The sequence below is a fragment of the Arxiozyma heterogenica genome, assembly GCF_036370985.1.
Source record: "Arxiozyma heterogenica strain weizmannii chromosome Unknown scaffold_5, whole genome shotgun sequence".
NCBI classification, from domain to species: Eukaryota; Fungi; Ascomycota; class Saccharomycetes; order Saccharomycetales; family Saccharomycetaceae; genus Arxiozyma; species Arxiozyma heterogenica.
Window position 1 is genome coordinate 30,321 of NW_027042658.1, and position 24,950 is coordinate 55,270.

General features: G+C 30.9%; 3 protein-coding genes across 3 annotated transcripts; 2 read left to right on the top strand and 1 right to left on the bottom strand.

The window, feature by feature from the left end:
- Nucleotides 1-5,378: 5,378 nt before the first annotated feature.
- PWA37_003893 (uncharacterized protein) lies at nucleotides 5,379-10,145 on the bottom strand (the record flags this gene model as incomplete). Its single annotated transcript, XM_064860401.1, has 1 exon — nucleotides 5,379-10,145. One exon carries the CDS (start codon nucleotides 10,143-10,145, stop codon nucleotides 5,379-5,381), a length of 4,767 nt encoding a protein of 1,588 aa, XP_064717418.1.
- Nucleotides 10,146-16,589: 6,444 nt separating this feature from the next.
- On the top strand, nucleotides 16,590-18,686 carry PWA37_003894 (CAP domain-containing protein; the record flags this gene model as incomplete). The annotated part of the gene is made up of 1 exon (XM_064860402.1): nucleotides 16,590-18,686. One exon carries the CDS (start codon nucleotides 16,590-16,592, stop codon nucleotides 18,684-18,686), a length of 2,097 nt encoding a protein of 698 aa, XP_064717419.1.
- A 525-nt stretch (nucleotides 18,687-19,211) lies between these two features.
- Nucleotides 19,212-19,991, top strand: PWA37_003895 (uncharacterized protein; the record flags this gene model as incomplete). The annotated part of the gene is made up of 1 exon (XM_064860403.1): nucleotides 19,212-19,991. The coding sequence occupies one exon, from the start codon at nucleotides 19,212-19,214 to the stop codon at nucleotides 19,989-19,991; it is 780 nt and encodes a 259-aa protein (XP_064717420.1).
- Between the last annotated feature and the right edge of the window lie 4,959 nt (nucleotides 19,992-24,950).

Sequence of the window (24,950 nt, forward strand, 5' to 3'; positions counted from 1 at the left end):
CATACTTTTCACATATTATCATTTCTGTGTTATACATACAGAAGAAGATGGAAGAACTTTAATACAATTTTGTAATATATATTTATCCAATTACAGTATTGAGAATGTTTACTATTTATTCAATGACTACGAGTGCCAATTCTTAACAACTTTAATATACTGTAATAAAATATATATTGTTAATGTGAGGTGTGGGAGAGGCAACTATGAATTTACAGAATGATTATTCATATGCTATGACTATTACTATTATTCAAAGAAATCACAATCCACAAAACTATTTCTGAAAGTATTTCCTTCTCTCTTATTTTTGAGTTTGGAAAGATCATTGCATTCTGACAGTTAATTTTCTAGAACAGTAGTTGTCATAACTTTTTCAAATGAACTATACCATAGTACTCTTGAGAATAAAAATATGAATTGTATATGGGTAATTGTCAAAGAATTCATTTTCTGTAATTGATATAATTTCTGTATTAGTTATACAAACACTCTTATTTATACTCAGATATAGTTTTTAACTTGTTGTTGCTGGCCTTATTCTATAGTAAGAATTACCTTCGGATATCATCCCCAACATGAATGTATAAAGATATCTGTGAATGTATTTCATTATCACGACAATACATCATCTTATAAATTTCTTATATCCCTATGGATCTTATTAACAATAAAATTATTATGTTAACATCAGGATAAGTTCCATTACATGAAAGTATTTGCAGACACGTAACAATCGATAAAATATTTTGTAAAATCTTGTATTAAACATCAATAAACAAAATAGCAACCATTAGATAATTATTTTATCAATCTTTTTTTTCTACAAGGATAAGACAAAACAGAAAGAACCTATTCGTTTTTATGAATCTATGATTATATTACTGTTGTATTTATTTGTTTTTTGAATTGTTTTGAAGAACACTTTTAAAGTGGTATGATGGGGAATATTTGATTTTTCTTTTATGTTTTTTTGACAGCACTTTATCAATAATATTCTTGCATTTGGTTTAATCATCATGAAAGTTTGGGAAATGTCATATCAATTCTTCGTATATTTATAGTTCTTGAGGTCTTGAATATGTTAGCTTATGCTGTTTTGGCTGTATTGTTGTTAAAACACAAGTTTTTTGAGAATCAAAAGTATTAGGGTGTTGTTTATATTCTGTTTATATCTATTTAGCTAGTATTAATTCCTCACGTTTTGTAAATAGTATTGAAGCAAGATATCCGATTTCATGAATACCTTAATATACAATCTTGTGATGAGAAGATCGACCCAAAACATTACAAAAACTTATAAATATCTACAGTTGTAATTATATATAAATAAAGAGTTGTTACAAGTTCTCCAGAGAAGTGATCTTTATTTATATTTCAAACCACAGTGCTAAGAGACCTGTTTTAATAAATAAACAACAATAATAATATTTGTTGATTGTCTAACTTACAAATATGGAAAAATTATGCTAGGCTCTAAAGGTTCATTATGAGTACTTATTTATTAAGTTGTAACTATTTAATCCTCGCGTGTGATGTTCTGAAACATGATGAGATAAGAGAAATGATGTTGTCAATAATACAAATTAGAATGTGTGAGTTTTTGTAGTCGATTATCAAATAATCCACGTAGGAAATTTTATATCAAAGCTCACTTAAAGAGGTCTTTGATCCAGTTTGATAGATCGTAGGGATAATTATCAACATTGGATTATGATATAGTTGAGTCCAATATAATATAATTAGACAATATATCGTATGTTCACAAGATCTTTTTTGTTAAAAACTGATTTTGGTAGATCGTTGGTAATTTTTTTGAAAGAAGTAAAGTTGTGAAAGATCAATATGTATTTAATAATAAATACAATATATACTATTTGCATGGGTTTTCAATAAACGAGAAATCCAATTTACTAAATACTTAAAACATAACAACGTTAGACTTTAAGTCTACTATAGTTCAGGAGATACCATATTAGCATCCCTAAGACTCTAATCCCAAATGTTAAATCTACAAAACTATATTTCCATAAACAATTAAGATTATTTAAATTAAATATCATTTTAAATATTTTCATAGGATAAATGCTTGATCATAAACAGTAGAAAGATGGTATAGTGTTTAACATAAATCTATTTATCAAAGTCTTCTTTGAAATGAAAAACGTAAGCAGATTTTTCAAATTTGTGGCTTTCACTGCATATAGAACATGTAGATTGTTTTTGAATCGATCTTGTTTTCTGGAAAATAATTTTGTATTATTAGGCATAGAATATTTCTCATAATTCTCTAAAAACTGTCCAAGATATCTTTTCCCATGAGTAGAGCAAAAATTATTTCCCATGTCAAATGATTATATGAACAATTTATATTTAATCCACCAACTATACCAAGGTAAACAAAGCAATGAGCTCTTTCTAAAAAGTTTCTGAAACATATATATCACTATCTCTTTCTTTAAATCACAAAATATGAGTGAACCACAATTTTCGAAAGAATAAAAATAACAACGATAGAGTCATTTGTTTTACGATAAATAGATCAATAAATTTAGACCATTTTCTTTTCATATGTAAGATATAGAAACAATGTAAACAACATAAACATAATACACTGGATTAGTGTGATCCATTAATGGTCACTCTGTCGCATCTTATATTTACACTTACATTTCTAGGTTTATTATGGTAATATCATCTAGGAAATTTTATTGCTCTTTTAAATCTATAACATTCAATGTTATTCACAGTATCTGCTATCATGATATTAATGTGTATCTTTACTATGGATTTATACATAGTAGACTAAGTTCATATCAACCACTATTACTTTCAATTATGTTTTTATTCTTAAACTGCTTACTTCATTTAGACATTAATAACTGGTAGATTGTATGGTATCACTCTTAAACTATAAACTCTTTGTTAATATACAACTTCTCTTGATATTATGTCTTAGACAAGAATGATACTACACAAACACATCACACTTAATTACTCTTAGCATCAGCTATCATGATCTCTTCATTATCCACCAATCTCCTTTCATTCAAATTTCAATTGTCAATCTTCCTTTTTTCAAAATCTGAAAAAATAGTTCGAAAAAAAAATCAATTACAATAATAGCCACTCTCATCGACAACCAAGCATATAAGTAACCAACTTTACTTATAAATAGCCAGTTATTATCTACCTTCTTTACATATTCATATGATATAATATTGAATATTATCAAACAGTTATTTAACATGGCATAGTTACACCACTGTATACCTAATAATCATTTATATTTGACTATCAGAAATAACCTCATAACGACTTACTCCATGCATAGACTGTGACTATGGAAGATATTTATTGACAAACTATGACCATTTTTTGTGTCACTACCACTTTTATTATGAATATAACTATTAAAGTATACTCCAATAACACATGAACACCATCCCTTACTAATATTTTCAATATGAAAAATATAATTATATCTTCTATATCACTTCATTATCCATCGAATGATACTGTTATAATAATTTATGATCATATGCAATACTCTTTTGAAATTAACACATAATGATAACTGTTATAAACATAAATACAATTATGCTATATCCATAAACAAATTTACTATATCATCTTTTTACTCATATCTTACAGGATATTTATCCTTACTAATTCCAATCTAGTATACATGGATTTGATTTATGTTTGATTTCTAGTGGTTATTGTAATGATGAAAAAGGACATATTGATTTGATATAATGAATAATAGTTTGATTACACCATTATTTCATTCTACTGTACTACTTTCCCTGTTCTATAATTTTTGTTGTGTCTTTTATTCAGATGATCTTATTTTAATGTTTGAAAAATAATGTAATAAAAAGAGATTTTATCTCGATCTTTGAACATTGAACAACATTTAAGAATATACTATGGTGGAGTATTAACATGTTAATCTTTCAATTTACTATTCAGAAAATCTACTTTCGTTAAGAATTAGTCTGACATTATTATGACTGGATGTCTAATACTGTATATGGATCTCTAACTGCAACAAAGAATGATGAGAAGTTATTGAAATTCAAAAAAAAAAAAAAATAAGAATTTAATTCCATTATAACATTAAAATAGCAAGACATACTATATTTATGAATTAACATTTGCAAAAATACGACTGTGTTATGATAGTTTTACATCTTCCTTATTTAAAAAGAAAATTTTCACATTATCGGAATCCTTGGATAATTATTATTATTATTATTATTACAATATCTTTCACATATAGAGGGGACATTCTCCTGTATCTTGTAAATCTTGAAAGTTCTACACCCAGTAAAAGACAAAAAGAGATATCATATGTTTTCAAAGGAAGGTACATTACGAAATTCTGTGTATCTACATTTTTGTGTATAATATTCTTAACATGTAGAGTAAGTATAATATATCATCAGTGTGCAATTCTCTGCATTTGGGAAATAGCATGTTATTTCTCTTTCTTTCCCTTTTTTCCTTTGCTACCTAAAAGGAATCTCCATTTCTTCAAATATTGTTAGAGTAATTCTATAGTATGTCTCTACTGTTCATGTGAGTACAATAGTTATTGGATATGTTAGCTTACGTACAATTGAATATTATATTACAAAAAAGAAAGAAATAGAAGTATAACCATAAGTTTAAGCGAGTTAATAACAGTGACCATATTAACACAAATATACATATATATAGTTATTTGACTTAGCAAGATACAGTGGTATTTAATTAGTGTACATCCATGTATATATGTATGTATTATATGTTCCCTATGGATGTATTTGTATATACAGAGGACAGAAAGAAAATAATTAAGGAATGTGGGAATAAATACATTTGTCTAGTTAACTTTTCAGTAAATACAGGTAAAGAAAGATTGTAACTGTTTTTAAGACATGTGTCAAACCTTTTATTATGATCTTTGAATTAAACTAGCATCAAATCTTCACAATTACAATTTTTCTTAATTGGAAAAGATTTAAAGACCTTACATCCTTTAAACCATGATCAATCGATTTATACAGAAGTAAATTTCCTAATCACAATCTCTTTATTAAAAATTGCCAAAACATGTAGCAAAAACATACATGTATTAAAATGTCTATATAGCAACTATTAGATTGTATAATTGTATTGAATAATTTAAATTACTTAAAATTGGGAGAAGATATTATCGGTTTATTAGGAATGAGTAAATCTATTTGTGCTGTATAAGATATTTGAAAATCAAATAAATAATAAAAATACACAATATAAAAAATATTAGAATACTATATACTTATATAGAAATATTTAATTATTAAATTATTTAGAATTCTTTATTTTAAAATTTTTTGCCTTTAATCAATTTAAATTACCATGAATAATAATAAACCAATGCAATGGGCAACACTCCACTTCATCATATACATGGTGCTACCTTTACCTTCATATGATACAAGAGAAGGTACACCTTCATGAGGTACTGTGATAGCAATTGATGATGAGGATGGCTGTTCAGGAATATATTGGGAAACTTGTGGCACCATTGAAGGCATCGATGTTTCTGATCTTCTAGACTCATTATTACCGATTACAGTGGTAGATGTTCTAGAGTTTCTAGATGTTGGGTGATTTTTACCATTGGTAAATGCTGGACCAGGGGTAGTAGAAGTAACAGAAATAACTGGAGTTGCGTTGGAAGCAGCAGAAAGTGAGTTGGTCTCTTCTTGTTGGTTCTTTGAATAAACAGATTCAATAGAACTATGACCAATGATAGCAGTCATACTTGTTTCAGAAGTTGCAGATGGTTCTGGACAATAAGTTGTAGTCATAGTAACTCCATTAACAACCCTAGTCAGAACAACTAGAGTGCCACTCAAAGTAGATTCAATCTTTTCACCAGATATAGTGGAGTTTCCATAGAGAGGAGATGGTACAGAAATTGGTGATGTCATAAAGCTACTAAATGGAGATGGTGTGATTATAACAACAACAATTTCAGTAGAGGAAGAGCCATTACTGTCAGTGACTACAGTTGTGTAGGTAGATGTGATTGGGACAGTGACTACACCAGTGGTAGTAGTGGATAAGGTAGATGGAGCTGGAGTGATCACAACAACAACAACCTCAGTAGAGGAAGAGCCGTTGCTGTTAGTAATAGTGGTGGTGAAGGTAGATGTGATTGGAGCAGAAACATCCGCAGTAGTAGTGGTGTAGATAGTTGGGCCACTTGGAGATGGGGTGATTACAACAACAACAACCTCTGGAGAGGAAGAGCCATTGCTGTTAGTAATAGTGGTGGTGAAGGTAGATGTGGTCAAGGCAGAGACATCACCAGTAGTGGTCGTATAGAAGGTAGATGGGGCTGGAGTGATCACAACAACAACAACCTCTGGAGAGGAAGAGCCACTGCTATCAGTGACAGTGGTTGTGTAGGTGGTTGTAGTTGGAGCAGAAACATCCGCAGTAGTAGTGGTGTAGATAGTTGGACCACTTGGAGATGGGGTGATTACAACAACAACAATCTCTGGAGAGGAAGAGCCATTGCTATCAGTGACAGTGGTTGTGTAGGTGGTTGTAGTTGGAGCAGAAATATCTGCAGTAGTGGTAGTGTAGGTGGTAGATGGAGATGGTGTAATCACTACAACAACAACCTCAGTAGAGGAAGAGCCGTTGCTGTTAGTAATAGTGGTGGTGAAGGTAGATGTGATTGGAGCAGAAACATCCGCAGTAGTAGTGGTGTAGATAGTTGGGCCACTTGGAGATGGGGTGATTACAACAACAACAACCTCTGGAGAGGAAGAGCCATTGCTGTTAGTAATAGTGGTGGTGAAGGTAGATGTGGTCAAGGCAGAGACATCACCAGTAGTGGTCGTATAGAAGGTAGATGGGGCTGGAGTAACCACAACAACAACAACCTCTGAGGATAAAGAGTCATTGCTATCAACAACTGTAGTAGTGAAAGTAGTTGTGGTTGGGGCAGAAACTGGGCCTGTGGTAGTGGTGTAGGTGGTAGATGGAGATGGGGTGACCACTACAACAACAACTTCTGGAGATAAAGAGCCGTTACTGTCTGTGATAGTAGTTATGTAGGTGGTTGTAGTTGGAGCAGAAACATCCGCAGTAGTAGTGGTGTAGATAGTTGGGCCACTTGGAGATGGGGTGATTACAACAACAACAATCTCTGGAGAGGAAGAGCCATTGCTATCAGTGACAGTGGTTGTGTAGGTGTTTGTGGTTGGAGCAGAAATATCAGCAGTAGTAGTAGTGTAGGAGGTCGATGGTGATGGAGTAATCACTACAACAACAACCTCTGGAGATGAAGAGCCATTGCTATCAGTAATAGTGGTTGTGTAGGTGGTTGTGGTTGAAGCAGAAATATCAGCAGTAGTAGTAGTGTAGGTGGTAGATGGAGATGGAGTAATCACAACAACAACAACCTCTGGAGATGAAGAGCCATTGCTATCAGTGACAGTGGTTGTGTAGGTGTTTGTGGTTGGAGCAGAAATATCAGCAGTAGTAGTAGTGTAGGTGGTAGATGGAGATGGAGTAATCACAACAACAACAACTTCTGGAGATGAAGAGCCATTGCTGTTAGTAATAGTGGTGGTGAAGGTAGATGTGGTCAAGGCAGAGACATCACCAGTAGTGGTCGTATAGAAGGTAGATGGGGCTGGAGTAACCACAACAACAACAACCTCTAGGGATGAAGAGCCATTGCTGTCAGTAACAGTGGTTGTGTAGGTGGTTGTGGTTGGGGCAGAAACTGGAATGGTGGTAGTAGTGTAGGTGGTAGATGGGGATGGGGTGACCACAACAACAACAACCTCTGGAGATGAAGAACCGTTGCTGTCAGTAACAGTGGTTGTGTAAGTAGTTGTGATTGGAGAAGAAATATCTGCAGTAGTAGTGGTGTAGGTTGTAGATGGAGATGGGGTGACCACTACAACAACAACCTCTGGAGATGAAGAGCCATTGCTATCAGTAACTGTGGTTGTGTAGGTGGTTGTGGTTGGGGCAGAAACTGGAACGGTGGTAGTAGTGTAGGAGGTCGATGGTGATGGAGTAATCACTACAACAACAACCTCTGGAGATGAAGAGCCATTGCTATCAGTAATAGTGGTTGTGTAGGTGGTTGTGGTTGGAGCAGAAATATCAGCAGTAGTAGTAGTGTAGGTGGTAGATGGAGATGGAGTAATCACAACAACAACAACTTCTGGAGATGAAGAGCCGTTACTGTCTGTGATAGTAGTGGTGTAAGTAGTTGTAGTTGGGGTAGAAATATCCGCAGTAGTAGTAGTGTAGGAGGTCGATGGTGATGGGGTGACCACTACAACAACAACTTCTGGAGATAAAGAGCCATTGCTATCAACAACTGTAGTAGTGTAAGTAGATGTTGTTGGAGCAGAAATATCAGCAGTAGTAGTAGTGTAGGAGGTTGATGGTGATGGGGTGACCACTACAACAACAACTTCTGGAGATGAAGAGCCATTGCTGTCAGTAATAGTGGTTATGTAGGTGGTTGTAGTTGGAGCAGAAATATCTGCAGTAGTAGTAGTGTAGGTGGTAGATGGAGATGGAGTAATCACAACAACAACAACTTCTGGAGATGGAGAGCCGTTACTGTCTGTGATAGTAGTGGTGTAAGTAGTTGTAGTTGGGGTAGAAATATCCGCAGTAGTAGTAGTGTAGGTGGTAGATGGAGATGGAGTAATCACAACAACAACAACTTCTGGAGATGAAGAGCCATTGCTGTCAGTAATAGTGGTTGTGTAGGTGGTTGTGGTTGGGGCAGAAACCGGGCCTGTGGTAGTGGTGTAGGTGGTAGATGGAGATGGGGTGACCACTACAACAACAACTTCTGGAGATAAAGAGCCATTGCTATCAACAACTGTAGTAGTGTAAGTAGATGTTGTTGGAGCAGAAATATCAGCAGTAGTAGTAGTGTAGGTGGTAGATAGTGGAGGTACTGCAACTTGATAAATCTTTTCAGACACAGTAATGAAGTACTGGTTAATTGTAGAGGTTACTAAAGTTGAAAGAGTGGTAGCCTCGGTAATAGAATCTATAGTAGTAACAATTGTTGTCTTTGTAATTGGTTCAGATAACCATGGACATTGAGAACCTATGATATCCATCATGTATATATCAGTACCATAAAATTGGTAAAGAGGATCAGATGGTGTAACAATAATATTACCTTGAGCATATTCAGCATAATCATTTGTACAACTTGAGTTAAACCAGTAACGGTGACCATCTACTGCAAAATTAGTCTGAAGGTAGTAAGGTATGGTGCCCAAATCCTCAGCATACCATTTGTTAAAGTCTATATTTAAAAAAACGAATTCTGATCCGATAAAATTCACAACTTTAAAGGAACCTGGTACAACTTTTGGATTAATAATATACATACCATTGTGGACATTAAAAGTTTGTTCTCCAATAACTTCTGTGTTAAGAAAAATTACAGCCCCAGTATTACCGGTGACTTCACCTTCACCTTCTATAGGATTATTGAAGACAATACCTTTCATATCGTATCTACTACGTTGATACGCTCTTTGGTCGGCTAGCAATGCAGATAATCCACCAGAATTGATGATACCATTATTTGTCATAGTACCAAGGTACAAAAACCCATTTGTGGTGCCACCTTTATCAGCTGTGTCAAAATCAATAGTACCTGTGTTAATGAAGGAACCTGTTGGAGCTATAGTGAAATTAGTACCTGGCACAGTAGCAGCAGCATTTAATTGCGAGACAGTGAATGTACCAGAGTTATCAATACTTGCAGGTGCAATAACAAAATCACTGGCAGAACCTGCCGATTTAATATTTTCGATGTTGATGTTACCACTGTTTGTAATTGTTGTAGTAGAACCAAATTGTAGACTAGTTAACCCGTTTGTTGAATCACCAATAATGTCTAAAGAACCTTTAACGTCAATATTGCCATTGAAAGAATATGAAGAACCAGATATTAATGCAAGAGTAGCACCTGATTCAATTACGATATCATCGGAAAATGTTTGATCACCAGACAAGGTTGTTGGTGTTGAAATAGTTGTAGTAGCAGCACTTACTTTGGTCACAAGTAATCCTAGTAAGGACCACAAAATTAATGTCTGCATTTTAACAATAACTAATGAATTATGGTTACTTATATTTTCTTATGTTATATAATCTTATCCAGCTATTTTTTTCTTTTCTTTGTTGGTTTTTGTTTGTGGACATTTTAGGAAAACACTCAGGAGAGCAAGAATGACACAGAAAACAAGAAACCAGAAATAAAGAGAATGAAAACAAGAATCAATTTGCAGACTGTATACAAATAGATATAGACCCACATTTATATATGTGTCTTTTGTAAAATATATATGACAATTAATCATTAAAGAAATTACCAAAAATGAGGCTGGAGCATTTAGTAAGATCCAAGTCCTTATGTTAAATGTATATGTGTAGGTATGTATTATGCATGTACATTTCGACCATTCTTGACTGATGCCGGTATAGTGTAAAAAATCTGCATATATTATTGTTATACATTCTTGTAGGGTTTTCAAGTCCCTTATGTAAAAATTTTGGTAGACACTTGTCTATTAGAGAAAACGAAGTAGGGTTTACAAAAAGATCAAGAGTTTTTCTTTTTTGTTTTTTCTTAAAACATAGCCATTTAATGTTCTATTTGTTGTGGAGCGGTACACGATCTGGAAGTATGGATGTATCTTGCTTGTATGTTTTAGTCATTATTTTCAATAATAGTGGATAAGAATACTCAATGAATATATCTCTTCCCTATGTTTTATTACTAAAGGTAAATACAAAACATGTATAGTTATATTCTCACTATTCAATTGTCTGTCTTGAACTAGTTGCCTATCTTAAACATAAAAAGTGGCACTTCACCCAATGAAATTGCTGAAATAGAGTTTTCAAATTGAGAATGTATCTTTACTACTTTATACATAAGGTACTAAGTTATGACAGGTACATACTCCACTAAGAAACACAAAATACTTATAGTGTGTTGATATTATCAAAAATCGATCATCTCAGCAACAAATGACAATGTGCATTTAAGAATTTGGCATAATTAGTTATTTCATTTCAAATTAATGTGCCTTGTGTGTTCTTAACATATTCTGTTTATTTAAGTTTTGCCTTATAAAGTTTAGAGACTTCATAATTGACAGGTCTTTAAACTATGTCATTTTCTTTTGTGCTTTGTATAGAAGGGCAAGGTTTGTGGTTTTTTTTTCTTTTTTTTTATGAAAATTAAGAAAATACAAGATGGGATTTTTCCCACCATTTTGACACCTAAAAAGGAAATATTGAACAATAGTTCAAGCACTTGCACATATTATAGAAAACACCATTGTTGTATTAAAATTTTTTTTTGAGTGGAGATCTGGAAAATTAATTGTTACCTTTTACATATCAGCTGACTGTATAGGAATTTAATTGTTTAATAATAATAGTACAAAAAATGACAGTTCAGTTCTGAAAATTTAAAATATATCTTTTGCTTTATTGTATGTGCAGAATATCACCAGATAACTTTTAAGTATAATAATTCTTTTTTAAACGTTAAAGTCAACAATTCTATATTTATGAAAGCATAGTGTAGGGGTGTGAATATTGCATTTTTTATTTTTTTCTTAGTTTTCTTACTTGTAAAAATTTTTCTGTGTTTCTCGTTTAGATGCTCTTGAAAATAAGAAGAATCTAATCAAAAGGCATAGTAAAGAAATAGTTTAATAGGGTTAGACCATTATTGTTACGTTAAGTATAATGAGCCTGCATTATTTTTTTAATAGATACTTCCATTCATAATTAACTATTTCTGCACAAGTTTACATAGAAATATTCTAACTAGAGTTAATAAGAAAAACTGTTATAATAAAACTATTGTTGCATGTGGAACACATAATGTATTGAATGAAAACATTATATTTCTGAAAAGGTAATATTCAAATAAACAAACAAGCTCTTTCTTCTGGTATATTACAATATCCATAACAACAGTTATCTCGCGAAAAATAAAAGTTAGGCAATTGTGAGTGTTTTTTTTCACTGTTTTCCCATTTCTATTTGTGCTATCAAAACCAGTCAGTGTAGCTAATCTGTAAGCTAGGAGATGGCATGTTTATATTTTATGCATCTATTTCTACAAAACTTATCCCCTATTAATAATTCATAAGTATGATTTGGAATTGTTGAAAATTTGTTGTGAGAGTTTTTATTTATCAATAAAATTAAACTTAACAAACTCATTTTCTTTGATGTCTTATCTAAAAGGTCACTATTATCAGTAATTTCCCTAGATTCACCACTACTGTTGGCCAACTTTTCAATATTGGTAATTTTTAATAGAGTGTAAGGTTCATTGTCAAATTCTCAGTTTCTTTGGAAATATTTGGTAAATCTGTTACTAGTTGTCCGATGTTAGAGCAGTGGTTTTTTATCAATTGATTTAAGGTTATTATTATTCTATATCATATGAGGAAGTAAGAAAATAGGAGTTACATATTAATAAATAATAAATTTAGTTTAGATAATTAAATTCTTTGAAAAAAAAAAAACAGTAATAGAATAGTGGTCATAATGTTACAAATTAAATGATATTCATCTTCTCCGTTATTATACAATAATTGAGCAAGTAATATTCAAAAATTAATAACGAAGAGATCATAATTTTTTGTTGTCTAAGGAAATGAAAACGTTGAAATTTGTTGAATTATTTTCATTAAAATTTTCTTAATGCTGAAGAAGAAATGGGATAGAAAAAGAGGTTAAGAAAGTTTTGAAATTCGATTTTTTTCAAGAATGTATTTTGATTATTTATATATCAAGTTATGGAAATTTTCTTATTCAATGTAACAAAATAATTATTTGCAAGTCTTAGATATGTTCCAAAAAGGGTAAAAATAAGATTATTTGGCATGAGATTTTATACAAAAACACTAATAGAATCAAAATGTAAAAAAGAGTTGATTTTTGATAGTTTTTAAAGTTCTTTTTTATAAAAATTAATTGATCTCTCTGTTTTATTATAGAATATTCAATTTTAGTGAGACATTGGTGATGTTTTAGTGCTGATTCTTATTTTTTGGTTCTTTTATCATCTTTCACTAATATACAAAATATAATATACAATACATCTCATTCTATACTTGAGTCTTCATTAATATAAAAATTTTCAATCTTTTCAGCTATTTGGTATGAAGAAATTAACTTGATACAGATATCTCTAACCGTTTTTCAACAGTATCTTATGTAATATATTATGAAGTCCATGCTAATATTATACATGAACTTACAGTTTTTTTAAGTTATTATTTTTAATTAATAACTTAAATATATAATTTTTGTTTTTGTTATTAATATTAATTCATCTCTTAGTTTGAATCTGATAGATATATAATAAGAAGATTTCGGAAATCGAATGTTCTAGAATAAATAGGTAAAATAGTTGAATTTTAACAAATAAATATAGATAACAAAATATGGAGAACATACTTATATATCTTATATAAAGAAAGAAACCAAAAAACTTGAAGATAACTGTGTACCCTATATATCCAATCACTATAGACACCCATTTTCAACAATACACCTATGTAATTCTAACAATTTTATACACGCTTACTGTATATTTCTATATTTTGTATAATGAAGAGCTCTGTTTCACTACTAACTACATAGTAATTAAATATTACAATACATACAGATTTAAAAAGTTCTAATTGGAAATAGTGAAATACCTAGCCTGCGGATAACACCAAATGTCGCAGTGAAGGACTTGGAACAACCAAAATTCTTGGTCCAAGGCTGTTAGTGTATTTGAACAAACAAATGAATACTTGATGGACATTGGTAGCAAATTATTAAGAAGCTTATTTAAGTGACCATTGACTATTGAGAGATAATGCCAGAGGTAATTGTCAGCATTAACATGCGTATTTTATATAATAGGCCTAATCTAGAAGAAGAATAAAACTATTCTATTTACTATGTTGAAATATGATTAGAGCTATGTTTGATAATCTAAATTCACCGTACTAAGTGATTGAAAGTTATGAAAATTTACATTAACGATTCGAAGATAAAATGAGTATACTGTATAGTATTTCCTCTGAATGAATAATATTAGTATGCATGTCTTTAGCGTCGGTGATCATATTATATGTTATTATCATGTATTATTATTATGTTAATATGTAGAGTAATTTCCCCTCGATTTCTTCTTTGGAAATTAATAATTATATGGATATGAAAGAGGCATACGATAAAATGTAGCTTATCTAAATTGGAAAATTAATAAGTAAAGTCGCCTACTTATATATGTTTACCTTTTGGCAATTTTTTATAATATATTAATTTATTTTTGTTCTGTTTGATCTTATCTCCCTAATATTAAATGTGCAAACCAAACATTTTTCGTCTTTGATATATTTACATGTTTCTCAAACCATTAATATATCATTCCAGCAATAACCTCTCGAAGTTTCATACTATATATTTGTTATTATAATAAGGGCACTTACATTCACATTAAGGTATATAAGCTAGATCAAGTAGACTTTATTAAATGTAGAACCTGTTATTATAAGTTATTCCATTCAACCATCAATTGACAAACAAAAAACAAAAAGAAATGCTCTGTTATCAAGTCTTGCTACTTTAAAAAGATACAAACTTTTTACCACCCTTTGACCTAGTATAAATAAATAACATCATAACAATAGGTCGAATATAATAATAATCATCTTTTTTTCTTGTTTGTCTTAAAATTAAACCAAATAGCTATCATTAAACGACATTGTAAAAGATTTTAAGGATTCCACAAGGTATACGTCATTTTTTCTAGTTCAATAGTACTCTTGCATGTCTTACATATTGTGTATCCGAAAAGGAGAAAAAAATACTCCACTTAAATGGAGAATTTTGAATTTTACAAATTATATTGTTCTTATACTAGATCAGAAAAAAGAGAAAAAATCGGAAATAGGAATATCACACTAAAAAGTCTAATTGAGATCCAAATCTGCCAGGAGAATAATTATATTTTAGATCTTTATCATAATAGATGTTCTAATAGAACAATAATAACTTTAAATAATAAATTCTTGGTTAACAAAAGAACAATTTTACTACGATTGTTGAATATTATAAAAAATATTACTACATGCTAACGTCATATAAGGTGCTGATTCTTGCAATACGAACTAAAAAAAGAAAAAAAATTGTTGATGGTTCTTATAGTATATAACTTATGTACAAACAGTAACAATGCAATAAAAATTCTTTACCCCTTTTTTTAAATTATACATTCCTATTCGATCCCACGGTCACTACCAAAAATTTTAATATTCTATTGTGAATGAAGTAATAAATTTTGGACATTCTATAGATCGATTTACTATAGAATATTGTGATATGTACAAAAGAGATATAGACACCAAATAACTAACTAATCATGGGCGATGATCCTTAAAAACTAAATAGATACAAAAAGAACATAAGATTTTAGGACAATTTCAATTGTAAACAAAATGTTAAACTAATGTTGTAAGAGTGGAGATTCTCTAAAATAATTCAGGGACAAAAATTTAAAAATAGAACACAAAGAGACATATATATCTATATCGTACTAACATGATAAAAATCGGGCATGAAATAATATTCTGGGTTTTTCTAGCTTTCATCTTTATTTAGAGCTAGGGTTTGTGGAAAACGATTCGACAACTCAATAGTGTGGTTAGAATTGTCCGTACTGCCTCTTTTTCTACTTGTGTAATATTTCCCAATATTGTGTAATTAGTATTCTTCACTTTTATTTTTTTTGTCGTTGCATTAAATACAAAGGCGGTTGTTTCCAACACAATAGTAAAAAAAGAAAAAAAAAACTATTTGTCCATTCTTAAACTTGTAAGCTTTCCCTTTTATGTTTTTCAAAAGTAAAATATCTAGACAAAACTGATTCTATTGTTCTGCAACGTGAAAATGTCTAAATAATAAACAATATTTTTAATTCTCTATTTGGAAATGTTTTCGAGGACTCAACATTTTCTGTTTCCTTTTTCGTTTAAAGAAACCACACAGTGATATTTTTTTCCTATTAGAAATAACAGAATGATTGACTATGCTGTGTTTTTAGGCTTTACTTGGACTTTTAGTCCAATTGTTAAAGATTACAAATCTTCTTCTTCATTGTCTGTTTCTGTTCCTGTACACACTTTTATCATCGAAGATTTATTGCAAAACTTTATTTGTATCTTAGTCTGATTTAGTCAAAAAAACTAGAACCTATCAGACAATCATTTTTATTGCAAGTCATGAGCACATTTTTATATAAAAGCACTGTGAATTATGTTTGAACATTCTTTCGTGTCCTACTCCTCCCTTTACAGGTATGAGTGTCACCTCGATATGCCCCCAGGTGTCGACACTATAACTGAACTAAGTGCATCACTTTAAATAACCAAAAAGAACTGATACCATAAAGTGTACGCACCAAACTATATGGTTTGCCGAAAAGTTAATAATTCCGAATATTTGAAAATAATACAATGATCTCAAGTACCTTATCATTGTGTGCTCCACTGCTTTTAGCTGCTTTTTTTGATGTATGCAAGGCACAAACTGATGCTACTGACAGATCAACCACCACTGCAACAACATCTACTGATTATACTAAATATGCGTTGACTCCAGAAGAACAGGCTGCTGTTGTTCTCGCACACAATAAGTTGAGAGCTTTGCATGTTGATACTGGTAATTTGACCTGGTCTAATACTTTAGCTGTATATGCTGAGAAGTATGCTGCCGTTTATGATTGTTCTTCTGGTAGACTCGTGCACTCTCATGGTCCATACGGTGAAAACCTTGCCCTGGGATTTCCTAATGCAGTCGCTGCTGTGGACGCCTGGTATAGTGAAATTGCTCATTATAATTACAGCCATCCTGGCTTTTCCATGGCAACTGGACATTTTACACAAGTTGTTTGGAGATCCACCAAGGAGGTTGGTTGTGCTGTAAAACATTGTGGTTCTTATTATCGTGATTATGTTGTTTGTGAGTATGCACCTCCTGGTAATTATGCAGGTGAATTCCCTGAAAATGTTATGCCTTTAAAAGCATCTGTTTCAAGTAGTACTTCCAGTAAACCTAAGTCGTCCTTTACCCCTTCTGCTACTTCGAAGAAATCTACCTCAAGCAACAGTCATGGTTCTGCTATTGATGCCACTGACAGATCAACCATTACTTCCAAGAAATCTACCTCAAGCAACAGTCATGGTTCTGCTATTGATGCTACTGACAGATCAACCACCACTGCAACAACATCTACTGATTATACTAAATACGCGTTGACTCCAGAAGAACAGGCTGCTGTTGTTCTCGCACACAATAAGTTGAGAGCCTTGCATGTCGATACTGGTAATTTGACCTGGTCTAATACTTTAGCTGTATATGCCGAGAAGTATGCTGCCGTTTATGATTGTTCTTCTGGTAGACTCGTGCACTCTCGTGGTCCATACGGTGAAAACCTTGCCCTGGGATTTCCTAATGCAGTCGCTGCTGTGGACGCCTGGTATAGTGAAATTGCTCATTATAATTACAGCCATCCTGGCTTTTCCATGGCAACTGGACATTTTACACAAGTTGTTTGGAGATCCACCAAGGAGGTTGGTTGTGCTGTAAAACATTGTGGTTCTTATTATCGTGATTATGTTGTTTGTGAGTATGCACCTCCTGGTAATTATGCAGGTGAATTCCCTGAAAATGTTATGCCTTTGAAAGCATCTGTTTCAAGTAGTACTTCCAGTAAACCTAAGTCATCCTCTACCCCTTCTGCTACTTCGGAGAAATCTACCTCAAGCAACAGTCATGGTTCTGCTATTGATGCCACTGACAGATCAACCATTACTTCCAAGAAATCTACCTCAAGCAACAGTCATGGTTCTGCTATTGATGCCACTGACAGATCAACCATTACTTCCAAGAGATCTACTTCAAGCAACAACCGTAGTTCTAGTATCAATGCTACTGATAGATCGACCACCCTTTCTAACAATTTTACTTCAAGTAGCAGTAATGGTTCTGCTATTGATGCTACTGACAGATCAACCACCACAAGAACTTCCGCACCAAACAATAGCATTGGTTCTGCTATTGGTGCCAGTGGTAAGACACATGTTGCTAGTGAAGGTGCACCTGCTAAAACAAATGTTGCTCACTCCGTTACGACCGCTACTGTTGAGAGCGCACGCACGGTAGATGTTACTGAATGTCCAATTTGCTCACTATCCACCGCTACCTCTTCGTTTTCTTCCCAAAACGGTCAAACTGCCCTACATGGCGAACCAGTATTGAGAGTTAGCACAGTTTATACTACAGATGGTGTTGTTATCACTACATACACTACTTCATGTCCAGACAGTGCTAAGACAGGTTCTGTTTCAGCTTCTGCTGCTACCACTATTGAACATTCAGAAGTAAGCATGGAATCTGCCCATGCCAATGTTGTTCCATCTGTAAGCATTATTACTTCTGCTTCCAATTCTGCAGCAAGTGTTACAATTGCAAAATATGAAGGTTTGGCAGCTAGTTTGACCTCAGATGTTCTATTCAGTGCTATTTTAATGGCTCTTATTCATTTGATCTAATTATGATACCGTTCTAGAGAGGCATTTGAACTTTTACTAATAATTGATAGGCGCTGTGATTTTTTTATACTAACATCTGGCAATCGCCATTAATATCACTTATGGTGAAATTTATTTACTTTTTGTATAAGATATTCTTTTAAATATAATTTATTTACAGGACACTTTTAGTTGGTCTAATTTATTTTTACTTAAAAATATTGAATCTTGTCTTACTACTATGAGCATGACCTTAGTAGTTCTCTTCATTCTCATCATCATGATGCTTTCTTTTTTTTTGCCTAAAAAGCATGACAACAGGGGTTGTATAAGTTGTTGACCTTCTTAAATACAACTTTATATGTCTCAAGGACGATATTTTTTTTTCATTTCAGTTGTGAGGAATACGTCACTATCTATATGGAATCCTTCAATGCTATCGTAGAGACCAAATATCTGAAGATCCTACTGAAATATATCAATGATCATATTTGATACTCTAAAGAGACAATATAAAACAATCAAACTACTCCAATAGATGTGAAAATGAAAAGATCTATATCTTTGAATCAAATACTGAATGGGAACCCTATATCTAAGAGAACTAAGCTGAATGGGAGCAAAGTAAAAGGAATATCGAAAGACCCAGAGACTGTCGACCTTGTGGAGCTACCTGAGCAGGTAGACCTCAATAATATTCAAACAAATAAACCAAAAATTATTCCACTTGGTGATAATGTATCCAACGTCTCGGTGAAGACATTTCTGATGAGGAAACCATCAAAGTTTAATAGGCAAACTAAAACAGAAATAAAATCTTCAAAAACAAGTCGATACAAAAAAGATGTAGTACCTTTAGATGATTTAGAAAATACAGCTGATGAAGGAGATCACATGAAAATGCAAGAAGTAATAAATTTGGAGAACAAACATTTTGAAAAATTGATTAATCCAAAAAAGTTAATTCAACCAAGATCCAATGGAAAGAAGACCAACTTAAAGGAACCATTAGTGAATATGAGAAACAATAATCGTAATACTATTACAAATACATATGATGGTGAATATACTACAAAGTCCTTCAGGAGATGCAACAGTGTTTCCAAATTAGATCATTTACTACTACCCTTACCCCATACTCCATTGACTGAACCATTTGAATCTTTTAATAACATCACTTCTAATAATAATGATATTGAACTAAAACAGTTACACAAAAAGAATTCAAGTGTTATTTCGTACCAAATGTCATTATATATACTTGGAATGTTTACATCTAATTATATTTTAAAACTTAATAAAATATACAAAATAATAGAAATATAACATACACCCATTAGTTTTTAATATTTCACTTTGTATTATCTTTTCCAAAAATCATGTCACTAAATATTATTCATTTGTCAGTATTAATAGTATTATGTGAAGAATTTAGATGTTGTAATATATAAATTATTTAAACGCATTAATAAAGGTTGGATTTCATATTTATTTAATGGTGAACTAATAAATTTTAGAATTCTATTTATTATGATATAGCAATAAAGATTCTAGATATATATAATATTATAACCATAGGTAAGAAAAGTCTATCTGTTATTTTATTTGTAAAATAATATCCACTAGCTTTTGCCTTATTTTCTTTTTATTTAATTATTAGTATACTTATCAAAACTGTTGAATAATAGGCAGATAATCACTACTTTTTTATTTAAAAGTGATTTTTGTAGATCATTAAAACAACTTTTTGAAGAAAATATTTCAAGAAAAAGAAATAGTGAAGGATCAATGTGTGTTTGTTTATAAACACCATATATATTTTCTGCATAGTTTTTAATAAAATGGAGATCCAATTTGTCTAAGGCTCAAGTAATAGAAATGTTAGATATAAAATTCATTATTGTCTAAGATAAACCAACTATCTTCAATACTACTGTGCTAATCATCAATTCTATCATATGTGTTAAAATATAACTCCACATAAGTTATTGTCTCTATGGAACCTGATTTAAGTTTAACTTGCTAAAGTTAGCATCAATACAACACTGCCAATCTTTATCATTTATCAAAATATTTCAGTTGCAATAGATGCTAAAGCCTAGAAATTATTTGCATTCACTTATTTGGCATTTTTAACTATAATAACGTAGTCGAATTTAAGATTGCATAATTTCATTGTAAATAGTAGTTTTGTTTTCAAATCTTGCAATTTCCTTTTTGACATTTATGCAACTGGCACAAATATGTTGTTTTAGACTACTTTTGTGCATGACATCTTGCCTGTTGTTGTTTGGAACAAACATTGAGAAATTTTCCTTTAAATGATCACATAATAGTAAAATAGAAATATCTCACTCACATGAAATTTTCTACTTGCTTTCATCGTAAAATGGGCTAATAGATGTTTCCAAACAAGCAGAGGTAATTATAATACTATAAACGTTTTAATTATGAATTTTAATTGTGATTTGACATCAAGGGGGAATATGCTATAGCTATTGTTCCAATAATTCATGGTATTTATTGTTTTTGTTTCAAATGGATTGGAAAATTCTAGTGAATACCAAGTTTGTAATTTCTTTGAAAACTAATATGGTGTTGTTGAGAAGAATAGCCAGTCAATACGTAAGCTAAAGTTTTTTAAGACGATCCATAGTAGATAAAGTTGTTTATGTTAAATGTTTTATTTTCACTTCGAAAGAAATGCATTTTTTCATTACTTCAGCGGAAGAAAAACAGTTTTTTTTTCTGTTGTTTTTGATCAGAAAAATTTGGACATTCATTTTTTTAATCGTATTAGATGTTGATGTTATTGCATCAATGTTTTTATGTAGTATTAGGAAGTGAATCATTTTTTCTAGTCTGAAATGTATGCAATCCGCAACCTACAAGAAGTAGTTGATTCATTATTGTATAAATATTTATTATAGTTAACAGAAATAATGCCCAAAACATACTCATTATGATATATACAAAATCTTTTGACCCATAGGAATTTAGTATAACAAGAGATTGTCGTATCCTGTATTATATAAAAAAAATGAAGTTCATAGAAATGAAATTGTAAGTTCAAATTAATTTATCCCAAGCATATTTCTAATTAGTATTCAATTAATAGGGAAAATTGATACAGTCATTTATGAGATTCTTTTATATTATTACAGTTGAATATCAGATATCCAGAGATCTTTAAAAAAACAAAAAACACTTCTAACAGATATAAGTAAACATCTTTTATATTATGTTATAAAGCATACTGTCCTAAGAACATATTTTAATTCATTGAAGAGCAAAAGCTCTAATTCTAATGATAATAAGAAAATGTTTACATAACTACGAAACCATCAAAATTTTCATGCTTTATAAATTTGAGGAGGTATTAGAAGTATTGTTTTAGAAACATAGTGAAAAGCAAAAATTAATTACGGTACAGTATCTTGGAGAGACATAGTAACGACGTTAATATCGGTGAGTATATTTATTCTTTTAGAGGCAAAAAGAAAATTAAAACAATTCAAGTGTATATTGCTATTGTTATTTTAGGAATACTAAAAAGATTTAATAGATTTATAACAAATCACAAAACTGAATAATACTCAGATAAATGTAAGTTAGCTATATCTTGAATTGAATTTGGTGCTTTTACGTATAATAGAGATGTTTTAATAATTACTAGCGACTAAGGATATTTATTTATTAGAGTCCTTTTCAAGTTTTAATTGCCAAGTATACTAAGGTTAATTTACACTTAACAGAGATATAGGACATCAATATTCCTTAAATTTGGTAATTTTCAAAATTCAAAGTAAAAATGTTGTTCCTTTCGTTTAATTGCTTATTTTTAATAACAAATTTTCATATTGTAGTATCCAAATTACCATAAAATATTTGTAGTTTTATGTTACAATTGTAAAATTTAGTAAGCTATCATCTTCAATATATGGCTCAAAAGAGATTTTATCTTTCAAATTTATTGTTAAAATCACTTTTTTTCCAAGTGTTAATTTAGCAGTGGAGATTACTCGCTGTAACTTGTGTTTATTCTGTATTTGAATGATTATTCATGTGTAATATTAGAAATCTCTGCTACTTTATTGATAATATCGCCCCATTAGTATAAAATTTATCTTGAAAAAAGTTTTGTTGTGTTTTTTATTGCATATAATGCCTAAGTGTATCACTGACTATTTAAAGACAATATCATATTAATATAATTAATGATAATATTTGAAAATCTAAAAAAAATAAAATGGTCTATATTTACACAGATGTATTCTTCAGAAATATTATTGTTATGATAAATTGTTTTGTTATTTCATAATTAGCATTGCTATAAAAAAGGTATATTTGACATATTTGTTGTATGTTTGATTGAGTTTCTTTATATTATTCATAATGATTGTGTTTTCTAAGGATTTTGACAAATCCAGAAGATTTTAGAATGATTTATTGAAAAGCACAAGCATGACTACTATTATTACAACAGTCCCACATAACCTGTTTTGATCTATATGAAAGAAAATCGAAGACAGGTATCCTCGGAAAACAAAGTGTTTTGTAGTAATTGTTGGATGTCTGTTTCAAAAATATAATAATAGAAAACACTCCATCATTAAAACAGATTTGGCTAGCAGGGGTCTTAACAAAAGTAATTAATTAGGAAGTTTTCTGAGATATTTATTTATGTTTATTTGGTGTTTTATTATCTAACCCATGTGAAATTCAAGATTGAAAGGACTAATCTCTGTCTCTTCAAAGGACAAATGGTTACCTACAACAGGATTCCAGTAGTTGTGTAATTTAAGGATTTTACATGTCCCATTAAAGATTTTGCTTTCTTTTACAAGTCGAAAAATTTTTTTTCTCTGACTGCAGATATTTTTCGTGAGATTTAGCTCGAAAGCCGTTGACAATAGAGTAAAAATTATTATGACAAAAACACTACGGCTTTATCCCAAAAAGGGAAATGTCCATTAAAAAAAGCTTAGATTTTGTTTTGTTTTTCCGAATTCAGTGGATAGAATTTCCTCGAGATCGCATTGTTATTCAAAGTTGCAAATATTTGAAAAAAGAAGAACTGTTAAAAGGAGTCCTAATGGAGGAAGATAGACTAGGTACGTAAATCTTCCTCCTTGTTGTAGCATGTAATAATCCTGTTTAAGGCTAGATAGTAGAGTTAACATTACAGAAAAAACTCATCCAGTCTTTCGATACTTCAGTGTGTAGGATAGGCACTTTTATAGAGGGTTTCCAGTACATTTTATGGAAAGTATAAAATAGAAATGAGAAGTATTATGATTAAAAAATAATGTGTTTTAAAATATAAGAGTTTGTAGGTAATAGATGTTTATAGTATGCTATGTGAAGTATTCTTTTGAGTGTATCTTTAAAATGATTTTAAAAGAAGAGTACTCTGAACTATATATTGGTTAAAACTAATATAAACAAGTGGATTTTGTTTTATTTTTATTGGACAGTTGTATAGAAAAACAAAAGAAAATATAATACTTTTGTTAGCCTGTGGTATTTTTACTCCTTAGATGGTTGTAGGCAGTAGTGTATAAGGTGGATGAAGGTGGGGTGACAATATCAACAACTTCTGAAGACGAAGAACTGTCACCGTTAACAAGGGTGATGGTGTAGGTAGTGTCATATTTTAATCGATCTTGTGACATAGAAGCAAATCTGGTCTGACATTACTAAAATTATAAGCACCAGTCTAAATTAAAGATTTAAATAGTGTATTGTGAAAAGTTGTCTTAATCTTGAGTCTAACTATTGAAGAAAAATAAAATAAATGATATTTATAGAATACCGTATTTTTTTTAAGAAACGTATCAACTGTTTCGTGCATTCTATTCTTATTATCGTTTTTTTGAGTTTTTTTACCAATTTTAACCTGGTGAGCGTATGATGGTCGTTATATTCTTTAATTTTTAGGATAGAAAAATTATTAAATAAATCTTAACTAGTATTTTAGAAGCTGATTCAAGATAATTCGATAGGTATTACTTAAAATCAAACTGATGGTATTGTTATAATATAAGTTGGTAAATGTATATATATATATATAGATGAGAAAGATTGTTTGTCTCGAAGTTGGAATTTTATATTAGGATCAAGATAAGAAAACAAAGTAATAATTTCACAAATTCCTTTTATAGATTGTAAATAGTTATTTTTTATAAATATTGTTCATGATATTCTCAGTTTTTTCTATAATATAAGAAGATAAAAAAAGATATTCGTAATTTATATATGAAGGGTTATACTAATTAATCATGA